This window comes from Sorex araneus, chromosome 5, assembly GCF_027595985.1.
Source record: "Sorex araneus isolate mSorAra2 chromosome 5, mSorAra2.pri, whole genome shotgun sequence".
In the NCBI taxonomy this organism is placed as follows: Eukaryota; Metazoa; Chordata; class Mammalia; order Eulipotyphla; family Soricidae; genus Sorex; species Sorex araneus.
In genome coordinates, this window is record NC_073306.1 from 92,137,390 (window position 1) to 92,151,172 (window position 13,783).

At 52.7% G+C, this 13,783-nt stretch overlaps 1 protein-coding gene across 1 annotated transcript in view; it reads left to right on the plus strand.

Moving 5' to 3' along the window:
- IGSF3 (immunoglobulin superfamily member 3) overlaps positions 1–13,783 on the plus strand; it is a 104,621-nt gene that overhangs the window by 69,984 nt on the left and 20,854 nt on the right. Inside the window, exons 5-6 of the mRNA XM_055138639.1 lie at positions 688–1,089; positions 4,350–4,754. Coding sequence (XP_054994614.1) covers positions 688–1,089; positions 4,350–4,754 — 807 coding nt within the window. The remainder of the gene's footprint in view (positions 1–687; positions 1,090–4,349; positions 4,755–13,783) is intronic.

A 13,783-nucleotide genomic window follows, 5' to 3' on the forward strand; every position in this document is an offset into this window, starting at 1 on the left:
AATATTTCAAAGTGGAGCGCAGGGGAAGCTGTGGGTGGTGAGTGGCGGACAGGATGGAGAGCTGCTCGAGGTAGGTCTGTGGTGGGGGCTCGCCCCCCTGCTCTGTGAGCCCTGGCAGCACCTCGTATTGGCCACACCTAAGCACAAGTTTCCTTCCAAGCACGTTCCATCCAGTCCCCTCCCCAACACACACACACACACACACACACACACACACTTCCTAATCCCACCTCCAGAGGACACAGGGGCATGTTATAGATGTTCCACTTCTGTTTGACTGTTGTAGCACCATGCACAGTGGAAGGATTGAGGTGACATTATCTCCCCGACTTACTCATCTTTCTGCAAATTCAAATGAAAAATCCTGGGAAACCTAGGATTTTTCCCTAACCACCCCAATAGTTTGTAGGTTGCCTGGTAAATTGTTTGATGCCCTGAGCATCGTGTCCTTAAGTTATATATCTCAGCATCTGATTCACACTCAGGCCCTAGAACTCACTGTCCTAAACCCATGCATTCCCCAAAGAGTGCCAAGGGTCTCCAAGCTAAAGTCTTGGGGAGCAGAGCAGAATGCCAGGGTTGGCAGCAGCAAGTGTCAGGGACTGCCCACAGGTATGCTCCTGTCTTAGGCCGGTGGGGAGGTGCAGGGCAAACCAGAACCCCAGCACTGTGCTCTGTCCTTCCCAGAGAGTAGCATCTCCGTGGAGGTCACCAGCAACGCCAGCGTTATCCTGGAGGGCGAGAACCTGCACTTCTCCTGCAGCGTCCGCACGGCGGGTCGGCCACAGGGCCACTTCTCGGTCATCTGGCAGCTCGTGGACAGGCAGAACCGCCGCAGCAACATCCTCTGGCTGGACCGTGAGGGCTCCGTGCAGTATGGCGCCGCCTACTGGGAGCGCAGCCGCTTTGGAGGCATACAGCTGGAGCAGGTGCAGCCCGGCGCCTTCAGCCTGGGCCTCTTCAACAGCAGGAAGGAGGACGAGGGCCAGTACGAGTGCCACGTGACGGAGTGGGTGAGGGCCGTGGACGGCGAGTGGCAGGTGGTGGGGGAGCGCCGCGCCAGCACCCCCATCTCCATCACAGCTCTTGGTAAGTCAGCACAGTACAGTAGCCAGGATATGAGAACCACCCACAGGCCAAGAGCCGCCAGAGAGCCCCAGAAGCTGTGGGTATAGATGCGACGTGGAATGCTATGCAGCTGTAAGAGAATAGGGCATCTTGCAGTGGGCTGCAACTTGGATGAAACCGGAGGCCATTGTGTGAAGTGAAATAGAGAAGAGCAAGTACTGGGTGATTTCACACAGCTATGGCCTAAAGAGGAGCAAAACAGGGAGTAGGCACTACAGAAAGGTGACAGCCCTTGGGACTGACACGCTAACACAGCAGTTCTTTTCCTCAGAAAGCCATTTCCTTTTTAGCATGGAATTAAAAGATACCTTGATATTTGCCGAAATGAAAACATCTAAGATACACTTTTTTTTTTTTTTTTTTTTTTTTTTTGCTTTTTGGGTCACACCTGGCGATGCACAGGGGTTACTCCTGGCTCTTCACTCAGAAATTACTACTGGCGGTGCTCAGGGGGCCATATGGGATGCTGGGATTCAAACCCGGTCAGCCGTGTGCAAGGCAAACACCCTACCCGCTGTGCTATCGCTCCAGCCCCTAAGATACACTTCTTACAGGACCGGGAAAGAGGTGTCTCCCAGAGTCTCCGCCTAATGGAAGCAGCAGGTTCCATTGTGAAGGTCAGCTGGCCAGGTAGCCGGAAAGGTGGTCTGTCTTGTTCACTTCCTGTTATCAGGAGAGCATGACATTGGTGTTTCCTGAAACTTTACATCCTGCTCCCTGGGGCCGTCCTAAAACTGGCTGGTTTGAAACACATTCATTAACCGAGTAGTACCAGCACTAAGGTCTTCATTCCTCCCCCAGTCTCCGCATTGGAATCACTACTTTTTATCCTTTTTGTTTTTTCATTTATGCCACACCCAGGAGTGCTCAGGGCTCATCCCTGGCTCTACTCTCAGAAATCACTCCTGGTTTGGCTCTGGGGACCATATAGGATGCCAGAGAGAAAACCCATGTTGGACATGTGCAAGGCAAGTGCCCTACCCATGTACTATCACTCCAGCACCTACTATTTCTATTTTCCCCCCACTGGTGGGAATTGAACCCAGAGCCTCTTGTATGTAGGGCTGGTGCTCTGCCCCAGAACTCCAACCCTCAGCCAGGTTTTCTGGAAGAAACTTAAAGCCAAGTATTGAACTGCTTTCTGCAACAGCTGTAAAGCGCAGTGGTTGTGCTTCCCACTGAGCTCAGCTCGTGTCTCTGCCCACTCTGCAGGGGCAGTGTGGAGCCCGTGGGGAAGGGTCTGGCTTCCACCAGCGGTATCCCTTCCGCAGCCCGGGAAGGGGAGGCACACTGAGGTGTGGCTCTTGGCCAGGAGTTCAGGTCCTAATCCAGATGTTTTTCTTACTCACATTGGTCTGTGATTCTTGTGGTTAGGCCTCACCCAGACCTGGGGGCCTGGGTCTGCTCACTCTTTCCCCAGCTGGCTAACATGGAACTCAGGGCAGCTGAAGGGGGTGGAAAGACAGGAAGACATCCTGGAAAAAGCTTGGATTTTAGTTGGAACCATAACACAAATGACAGTAAATAAAGGGACTGAGTTTAGTCGTGTCTCCTCATGGTGGCGGCCCAAGAGAGATCACCAGCTGACCCGTCCTTCTGTTAAGTCCAGGCCACTATGGCCCTTCACTTAGAGCCACCTGGGGCTTATGCGTTGTGAGCCTGTGTGCCTGGTGACAGCCCTGTTCTGAGGAGCTCTTGCCTTCTCAGGTAGTGGCAGGATGGACGTGGGTCCACGCTCTCACCCAGTGTTCAAAGATGAACATCTATGCATGACCTATTTTAATTGATAAGCAGTAATCTATGAAACTCAGATTGCACATCTACTGGGCAAGATAGCACAAGTGTGCTTGCCTTGCACACAGCTCACCCCGGTTTGATCCCCAGCACCCCATACAGTCTCCAAGCCCCTCAAAGAGTGACCTCTGGGCACAGAGCTAGGTGTAAGTCCTGACCACAGCTGTGGTAGCTCAACCTCTCCCTCCTAGCCCTGAAATTGAAGACCCAGAGTTCTCTGCAAATTAGGCTCATGCATTTGCTGACTATACCTTTCCGTGAAGCCCAAAGCTGTGCCCAGTCTTCTACCTGTGGGGTTGGAAGAACTTCATTTTGCATCTATTTTGTTTCTTCTTTTTGGTGGTACAGGGACTGAGCCCAGGGGCTCACATGTATAAGGCAAAGCATGCTGCCTCTGAGTTCCATCCCCAGCCCCTCTGTTTTATTTCCTTAATTAAGTTTATGCTATGTGCTAGGTAACATTCCATAGATTTTTATGAATGCTAATTCATTTCATCCTCACATGGACCCATTTCTCAGATGGGGAACATAAAGACAGAGAGAAGTTAGGTACATTATCCAACATCACACAACTAGGAAGTGGCATAGCTGGACTTCTACCTGCTACCTGGAACGTTCTCTGAGTCAAGCAAGCAAAGGTCCATGGAATAAGTCACCTATGGGTGTGTGGCCAGATGTTGCACTTTCGTTACCCAATTTGGTCGCCCTCCATGACTTCACGTCTAAAAAGGAACAAGAGCCCTTCTTGCCCTTTAAGGTCATTCAAGGACTGAGCCAAGGAGGGGATGAGATGAGCAGAGCAGAGCTGGGGCACGGGGCTGAACACTTGGGTGGCACTGAGTCAGCCCTCCCTGCGCTCAGAGTGGTGACTCTCACTTCCCTAGTAGGACTCAGGGTGTGTCAGGGCTTGCTTGGTCAGCAATTCAGTGCACCTGGGCCCTACTGACACCCCACTGCTGTCTCCCTTACTGAGTGGGAAAGGGACCACGGAGCAAGCCTGCCCTGAGGGGCTGGGGAGCAGGGCTGCCGCTACTATCCTCCCGTTACCTTCTCTGGGGATGGCGGGGTAGTGGGCGAATTCAGGCGGGTGACCCCCTAGCATGGACAGAGGACCCGGACTGTGGGATTTGGCCTCTCTTACTTAATCTGGAATCCCAAAGTGTCCATCTACACTCACCCTACCTGGAAGACTGATGTATTGGGGGCCTGCTCATGGCCCACAGGGAGGATCACCACCTCTCCCCACGAGTCTCACAGCCGCTGGACTATTCCTCAGTATGATGGCCAGGGCAGCCCCGCCTGGGTGCCTGGAGAGAGAGTCACAGGGCATTTGTCCGCAGCCCTGAGCAAATCATGCACCCCTCTGATCTCAGTCTCCCTCTCTCTCTCTCTCTTTCTCTCTTCCTCTACCCCCCTAACACCCGCAGAGATGGGCTTTGCAGTCACAGCCATCTCCCGGACGCCGGGGGTGACCTACAGTGATTCCTTCGACTTGCAGTGCATCCTCAAACCCCACTATCCCATCCGGGTGCCCGTGTCTGTGACGTGGCGCTTCCAGCCAGTGGGCACCATTGAATTCCATGACCTAGTGACCTTCACGCGGGATGGAGGCGTGCAGTGGGGGGATCGATCTTCCAGCTTCCGGACACGGACGGCCATTGAGAAGGCCGAGTCCAGCAACAACGTACGCCTGAGCATCAGCCGGGCCAGTGACACCGAAGCGGGCAAGTACCAGTGCGTGGCAGAGCTGTGGCGCAAGAATTACAACCACTCCTGGACGCGGCTGGCCGAGCGCGCCTCCAACCTGCTCGAGATCAGGGTGCTGCAGCCAGGTGAGTGCCAGCTACGAGGAGGGAAGGGCAAGGTGTGCCGGGTGAGGGGTCACAGCCTAGTGGAGTGTGGCCATCGAGACCTGACAATAGTAAAACACAAATGAAGCCATTGTGGGGCCCAGGGCGGCTCAGGAAAAGCATCTCCTCAAACTTGGACCGACCCCACAAGGCTACAAGTTTAATTAATTTTTTAAGATTACTTCTTGGTTTGGGGTCCACACCAAGCAGTGCTCAGGGCTTACTCCCAGTGCACCATGTGGTATGCCAGGAATCAAACCACAGTTGGCCATATGCAAGGCAAGTGCCTCACCCCTGTACACTCTGAGATTGTGGGTCTGACCCCAGTCCTGCCCCCTATGCATGAGCAAGGTGCCACTTCCCTGCCTCTTCCCATCTGTCTTGGATACATCCCTGCCCCAAAGTTTCTTTCTGCACTAAGCGGGAACCCCATCAAGGCTGGCTCGTGATTTTTAGCAGTCACAGCCCTTTAACTTCCTTGCTTTTGAGGAGAGGGAATGAAGGGACCCCACCCAAGTATGCTCAGGACTTACCCCTTGTTCTGCACTCAGGGATCCTGCCTAATGAGGTTCAGGGGGCCCTTGTGGGGTGCCAGGGATCAGACCAGGGCTGGCTGCATGCAGGATGCCACCTCACTGCCTGAAATATCTCCCCTGCCCTTCCTTCTCCAGCAGTTCCCCGCATGAGCTGTGGCCTTTACCCGCCGGCCCATGCCCTGTAGCCCTGCTGTGGCAGAACCCTGCTGCCTCCTCCTTGTGGTCTAGAACCCTGGGAAGGGCAGTGCCTAGCATTTACCGGCCCTGATTCTTACTTCTGTGTGTTGTATATTTAGACTTGCTAGTTAAATTTTCACAGCCACCTCCAGAGAGACGGAGGGAGCACCCCAGGGCCGTGCAGCTGGTGAGTGGTGGCCCCAGTTTGGACCCTGGCTCTTTCCCTGTCCTGTGCTGGGTTTATGCGGCCCTCTCCATGCAGGTGTGTCTCCCTTCACAGGAGAAGGATGCAGTTCTGGCTGATCTGAAGCATCTTAGTCGGTGTGTGGCGCTCTGCTTTCTGCACACACTCTGCCCCTCCTCTAACCCAGGGGGTGGGTTAGCAAGTTGCTCTGACAGTTGTGTGGGTTGTTCCTGTCCTCGGTGGGTTGGGGTGGGGCCAGGGTGCAGCAGGGGAGGGGCCCACACAGCAGCCCTGCTTCCTTCCTGTTGTGGGCTCCACGGTGCAGAGGGGGTGGTAAACAGAAGGGGCCCTGCAGAGCCTTCTCTGCCGCTGGCTGGGCAGAGCTCGTCTCTCTATCCAAGCGTGTGTGCCACCACTCCAAATGGTGACACTGGTTTGTGGCCAAGTGAGGTTGCAGCATTGTGCTGGCTGGGCTCAGCCTGTCCCGCTCGACCCCTGGCAGAGTCCCCTTCTGTCCTTGAGTTTGTAGGACTGAGTCATGAATGATGGGATGGTTCTTTGGCCAATTAGAGCCGAGACACGGGTGACCAGCTGCACAGGGAAAAGTCTGTCCTGCTTAAGTGGGTCTGCGGGTTAATGGAGGTTTACTCAGAGGCCCCATTTGGAATGAAGCCTTGTTGTGGAAAGTGCTGAGGGCCCTGCTTGCCGGCCTTCGTGGGGAGACCGCGGTGGCGGTAATGGCACCTGCTCTTGTCCCCTCTGGCCCCGAGGGTCTGCATTAAGAGCAGCAGCCACCCCCTGGCAGCTGAGAAGGCAGAGGAGGTGCCGAGTCCAGGGCTGTCGGACCTTTCCCAACATCCGTCTGTGCACTTCTCTCCTAATGTGTTTGACCTCGTGTCTGAGACTGGAGTCCCAAGGGGAGGAACATGGCACTGGCTTACCCAGGTGCTACTTCTGGTCTTGTCCTTTCCCTTTCCTTTGTTTTTGTTGCTCTCATGTCTGGGAGCGATGTCCCAGAGATCCACAGGGCAGTTGCTAGGATGGGGCGTGGTGGGGGGAGGGGGCCCAGGCATGGAGCTTGGTCTGTGCCTCGGAGCCCCGTGGCAGCTCTGGGCCATTTGTGCCATTATCCAATGGGGAAAGGGACTAAAGAGATTTCTCACCTGCCACATTTTATGTTTTGAAATGCTTTCTGTTGAAATCTGCCCACAGTGAAATAATGGAGAGGTTGGGTCCTGTTGGGTTCTCCATGAGGAAGCCTAGGATTCAAGAGTTTGGGCCTTGACTGGGACACCGCCCAGTCCTCCTGGGTTGGTCGTTGGAGGGACCTGTCCCCCAGGTGCACTCTATTTCCATATCGCTTCCTGGGTGGAATGAGCAGCTGAGAATCAGTTGCCTGGGCCCTGCTCTCCTGACTCCCCTGTCTCATGTGGGTCTGAATCTAGAACCAGCAGCAGTTGGAAAGCTCTGGTGGCCTTTGTCCATCTATTTGCTTCCACCATGAAGCCAGAGTGGTCACAGCCTGGTGGCAGGAGTAGATGCACTTTCAGGGCTGCTGGTCCTGAGGCCACTGCTCAGAGGTGGACCTCAGCACAAACAGGCCCTCCCAGGGGAAGGTGGGTGTTGGATGATACCAAATCCCAGGAGTGGCCGAGCACAGGGCATTATCCCCAAGTGCCGCTGCCTCTGCCTGGTGAAGCATTCATGCATCACTCCCTGCTTTCCCCCAAGGTCTCTTTCTTCCCCACTCTTCTCTCCTACGCTGGTGTTTTTATTTGGGGCAAAGAAAACAAAAATACCAGCAGCTGCCCTTGAGCTGGAGCCTGTATTGATTGCTTGGAAACTGTTACCCACTTGTGCTCGCATCCTGGGAGGGAGTCCTGGCCTTCTCATTTTTGATAAGCATCCAACTGGCTCTCTTGCATGCTACGTTGTTTTGGCTTGAGGGCTACCGCCTGCAGTGTGGGGTTACTGCTGGCTCTGAATTCAAGCACGATTCCTGGTGATGATTAGAGGATCATATATGGTGCTGGGGATCAAACTAGTCAACCGCTTCCAAGGCAAGTGCCTTAACCCCTATACTGTCTCTTCAGCCCCAGCATGTCTTGCAGAAGTCAAACAGCAGGTTGTGCCTATGGAAAAGCAGTGGATTGGAGAAGTGAGGGTGGGAGGCTTTGTCTTTGTAAAGGCCAGAAGGAAGAGTAGCAGTGACATCACAAGAGCAGTTCCTGTACTGTGCCCTGGCTGGGTGCTTTCTGTGGAGCAACTGGCCTAGTTTATTCTTAGTCCATGCAGCACCTTGAGGGACCATCTCTCGTGTCATGGGGAGGAATACAATGACATGGGAGCTAACCCAAATGTCCAACGAGCCATCAGAAGTGCCAGGATTCCAGCTAGAATAGAGAAGGGATCACTAAGTCAATGATGGTTGGAGGGATCGTTCGAGATGAGAGATGTGTGCTGAAAGTAGATAAAGGACCAAACGTGATAGCTTCTCAGTATCTATTGCAAACCATAATGCCCAAAAGTAGAGAGACACTATGGGGGAAATTGTCTACAGAGGCCAGGGGAGGAATGAGATTGGGGTTGCAGGAGGGAAACTGGGGATATTGGTGGTGGGAAAATGTGCACTTGTGGAGGAATGGGTGTTCAATCATTATATGGTGAAAACTCAATCATGGAAGCTTTGTAACTGTATCTCAGTGATTCAATTAAAATAAATAAATAAATAATTTTTTAAAAGAAAAAGAAAAAAAAGAAGTGCCAGGATTCAAATTTAGTCAGGAAGTCTAGCTCCAGAGTCCAGGTCTCAATTTTATTCTCTATAATTTCTAGATTATTTTTTAGGGAGTCTCCTCCAGTACCACGTCCTTTTGTTGGGATGCCACCCCAGGGCTTACTCCTGTCCGTGCCCAGGGGTCAGTCCTGGTGGTGCTCCCCTGCCAGGGTCAGACCAAAGTCCACTGCTTCCAGGGCAAGTGCCTCCTCTCCTCTCTCTCCAGCCCAGTACCAGGTGCTTTTATCAAAATTCCCTCCTTCCTCCTATTTTCCATCCTTGATTTTCCTTAGGAAGGACTTAACTTTGAGTTTGGGGAGTGGGGTTCCAAGCCTCAAGGCCCTGCTGCTAAGAGGCCTTTACTCCTGCCTTTGTCTCTGCTTCTCCTCCCTCTGCCACTAGGGGGCCTTTACTCTTGGGCGAGCCGGAGCTACCAACGTGTTTCTCTTTCTCCTGCCAGACTCTGTCCGCCCCGTCCTGAGTTCCCAGACCTGTATTTTCCATAGAAATATCTCCTTATTTTCCCTTCCCATACTTAGAATATTTTACTGGATTTTTTTATTTCAACTGCCTGGTTGAACCCCTCTGTGAGCCCTTTGCACTGTCATCTGCTCCTGAGAAGGCTCGGGTGGTCAGCGCACTTGGCCTTGGTGTACAGACCTGCTGCCCTGACCACCTCACGGGCTCTGGACTCATTACTCTCTGGCCGGGTGGCAGCTCACGTTGCTCCGTGGTTGCCACTGCCGTGAACTCTCCATCTGTACAGCCCCTCCAGCCCCACTCAGCAGTGCCCCGGTGGCGGCTCCCTGTGCCAGCCTGACTCCCATCCAGCCTTGCGTGCTAGGCCACACTCTGAGCCAGTCTAGCATCTTCAGTTCTTAATCAGTGTTTTCCTCTTTTTAAAAAAATGTTGGGGGGTGTCGAGGGGAGGCTGGAGTGATGGCATAGTATAAGGTTACCTTGCATGTGGCTGGCCCAGGTTCATTACCCGGCATCTCATATGCTCCCGGAGGAGTAAGCCCTGAGCACTGCTGGGTGTGGCTCAAAAAAACAAAAGTGGTAGTATGGGGAGGAGGGGGCACACCCAGTTATTCTCAGGATTTTCTTCCTCCTCTGCACTGAAGGATTGCTCCTAGCAGGGCCCAGGGGACCATATGTGGTACCAGGATCGACTGGGGTAAGTCTTAGGCAAGGCAAGTGCTATCTCTCCAGCCCCACTCTTTTAATTAATTTATTTTTGTTGTTTAGCCACACCCTGGCTGTTTACCCAGGAATCACTCCTGGTGGGTCTTGGGGCACCATTAAGGGATGCCAGGGAGTGAACCCAGGTTGACTGGAGTGCAAGGCAAGTGCCCCACCCACTATACTATTACTCCAGCTCCCCTCTTTCAATTTTAAGCCTCACTTTTTTTTTTTTTTTTTTTTTTGCTTTTTGGGTCACATCTGGCGATGCACAGGGGTTACTCCTGGCTCTGCACTCAGGAATCACTCCTGGCTGTGCTCAGGGGACCATATGGGATGCTGGGAATCGAACCCGGGTCAACCGCGTGCAAGGCAAATGCCCTACCCCCTCTTTCTTTTGATTTTCTTTAGTACCAACTTTTTCCCCTATACTCATCACCCCACCCCCGCCCGACACACCCCCTCCTATTACATACACCTCAGTGCAGAAGCAATAGGAAAAATGTCAGCATTCATTTTCCAAATGTTTATGGCCACCTCTTGGTCTGGCTATTAAACATTGCACATTAAAATTGACAAAGCCATAAACCAGCTCTAGGAGGACAGCCTCCGGTGGAGAAGCTGGCTTGTCAGTGGCTGTATTCTGCTGGGATTTTACTGATGGGTAGTCAGGATGAATATTTAATGCCCTCTGGATGCCGCCAAATCCGTTTCCTCCGATTTCTTAGTGCTGACCTGGCAGGTTGGGAGTGCTGAGGCTTTATCTGTGATTCCTGAGGCTAGGACAGGAATGCTGGCTCTCCTTGTCATGGTCTGGTGGGTGACACACTGCCCTGTCCCTCAGAAAGTGGCCCTTGCTTTCTTTCAAGCTGGAGCTGGAGTGATAGGACAGTGGAGAGGATGTTTGCCTTGCACATGGCTAACCCGTGTTTTATCCAGCACCACTAATGATTTCCTGGGCCCTGCTGGGAGGGAATGATCCCTAAGCATGGAGCCAAAAGTAGTAACCCTTGAGAACTGCTGGTGTCACCCAAATTAAAAATCAAGTTGCTACAATGCTCCAATTATGTAATGGGGAGAAATTGGGGCAGGGAGTGGGGGTGGGGGGGCATGGGCTATTCATACTCACATACACACTCACTGTCTGTCACTGTCCTCTCATTGCTCATTGATTTGCTTGAGTGGGAACCAGTAACATCTCCATTGTGAGACTTGTTGTTACTTTTTATGGCATATTGAATATGCCACAGGTAGCTTGCCAGGCTCTGCCATGCAGGCGAGATACTTTCGGTAGCTTGCTGGGCTCTCTGAGAGGGGCAAAGGAATTGAACCCAGGTTGGCCATGTGCAAGGCAAACGCCCTACCTGCGGTGCTATCGCGCCAGCCCCTGTGCTATCACTCCAGCCCTATACACACTCACGCTTACAATCACATACTCACACTTAGTCACATACTTTCACTCATACTCTCATTCACTCACTTTCACACTCTCTCTCACACTCACTCTAACACACTCACTCTAATTCACTCTAAACTCTCACACCCTTGGACACTCTCATACTCTCACTCTCACTCACTCTCATATTTTCACTCTCACCCTCACAGTCACACTCAAACTCACTCTGACACTCTCACTCTCACATTCTTAGACACTCTTGTATCCTCATTCACACTTTCACAATCACACTCTCTTACTCACCCTCTCACACACTCACACTTATACCTCACACTCTCACTCACCCTCACTCTCACACTCTCACTCATTCTATCACACCCTCACTCATACACTCACTCACACCGTCACTCACACTCTCACACCCTCACTCACACTCACACTCTTGCTCAGCTTCACACTCATTCTCATACCCTAGCTCACTCTCACACTCATTCACCCTCACCCTCTCACTCTCCCGCCCTTGTTCACACACTCTCATACCCTCATTCACATTCTCACTGATACTGTCACTGTCACACCCTCATTCACACTCATTCACTTTCATTTTCACTCTCACTCTCACTCTCTTCACCCTCACACTCACCCTCACACTCTCACACCCTCACTCATACTCACACCCTCACACTACTCTCATACCCTCACTCTCACACTTACACCCTCACTCATACTCATTCTTGCACTCATTCACTCGCACATCCACTCCTCTCTCTCCTTACCACACTCACATTCTCATTTCACTCACTCACACCCTGACTCACTCACCTCCTCACCCTCACTCACACTCTCACTCACTCTTGCATCACACTCATGTGCTCCCTGCATGCACTCACACACTTTCTCTGCAGCTGTCCCTTCCTTCTCTCCTGTCCCTTGGCTGACAAGCCTCCCCCATCTGAAAGCTTTCTGCCACCCATGCCTGCCCCCTCTCTGCCATGTGCCTTTAGTCAAGAGCAGTGTTGGGAGCCAGAGTGACCGTACAGGGGCCAGTGTGCTTACCTTGCCAATCGGTTCTATCCCCAACACCACATATTCCCCACCCCCCAGCACTGCCGAGTAACCCCTGAGCAACACCAGGGGTAACCAAACTTCCCCATTTCTCAAAATGAAATGATACGTTACCTTCCTTCTCTGCCACTCAGTCTTGTCCAGAGCGAGCAATACTGCGCTCGCGCACACACACACACACACACACACACACACACACACACACACACACACACGGCGGGGGAGCCAGAATAATAGGGGCATGTAGTAGCCTCAGGTACACTTGGGGAAAGCTTTCTGTTTGCTTAAAGAAGGTAGCTTTCCAGGAAGCCCACCGAGGAATTATTTCTTCTGAAAAGGAGGCTGTAGCCAAATGACTATAGCCTCTTCTCCCCCTTGCTCCCTCTCTGCCCACATCATTTATCCTGTACCCTGTGTCTGCTGCCCACAGAGCTGCATGGACATCACTGTTACAAGTGACCCAACCATGCGGGGGCTTCTCCAGCTGGTGTCTACAAAGCATCCTGGAGGGCTTGTAGCTAGCCAGACTCACTGGTCCAGGGTTGTGGCAAGACTGAGGGGGAGGGGAGCTCCTAGGGTGGCAGAGTGGCAGGGTGTTGGCCTCAGCTGTAGCTAACGTCCCCCACTCTCGGACCTTGTCCTAGGCCAGTCTGTCTTGGTACCTGGAGCTCTTAACACCCCTTCTCCATGCTCATTGTCCAGTTGCCCCTTCCCTCGTCCTCCTGGCTCCCCAGGTCCCGCTCAGGTGGCCCCTGCCTTATGTGACAGTCCTGTCTGGTGGCACTCGAATGCAGGGTGCTGCCTCTGTCCCACAGCTGCACAGAGACAAGGTGAGGTCGGCGTGGCCCCACACTCAGCGGCTCAGCAGATGGCCGGGTCCCACCTGTGTTCATGGTGTCTCAGGAGCACTCATGGCGTGGACAGCTCACTTCAGTGCAAGGCAGCCATGGGGAGGGGGCTGGGGGGGAAGGCTTCTTTTTTGTCAATTTGGTTCTGGTGTCCTTGGTTTGGGCCGCACCTGGTGGTGCTTGGGGCTTCCTCCTTTCTCTGCACTCGGGCTCACTCCCAGGCAGCCAGGTTGACTTGTCACAGTTACAGATTCTGTGAACACATGAAGTGGCTGCTTGTACTCTGCCTTAATTCTCTCTATGTATGAAACACATTATGTGTGAATTTTAAATTATTTTTTTCCTAACCTGCTCGGAGTGCCTGGTGGTGAAGTGTGTCAGACATATTAGGGTTCAAATTCCAACTCTTGCATTAATTAACTGGCTTAATTAGAGCAGATCTTTATTGGTTCTAATATTTTTTCTAATAAAGGATGGTGGTGATTGCTACATTTAAAAAAAAATAAAGGAATCATTCCTGGCAGTGCTCAGAGGACCATATGGGGTTCCAGGGATTAAACCCAGATTGGCTACATGCAAGGCAAGCGCCCTTTCCATTGTGGTATTGCTGGGCAGGGAGAAAGGAGCTTTGAGTTACAGATGCACTCATAGTAGGGATGCTTCCTGAGTCAGGGATGCACTCGTGGTGGAGCCCTTGACAGTGCTTGGGAGCGCCATTGAGTTTGGCTGCAAAACTCCCTTGTCCCTCCCTCAGTCCCGCCGGGCTGGAACCCAGCAGCTTCTCCCGTGATGTAAAGCTGAACACCCTGAGCCACAGAGATTGTACCCGCCTCAAGGCTCTTGCCTT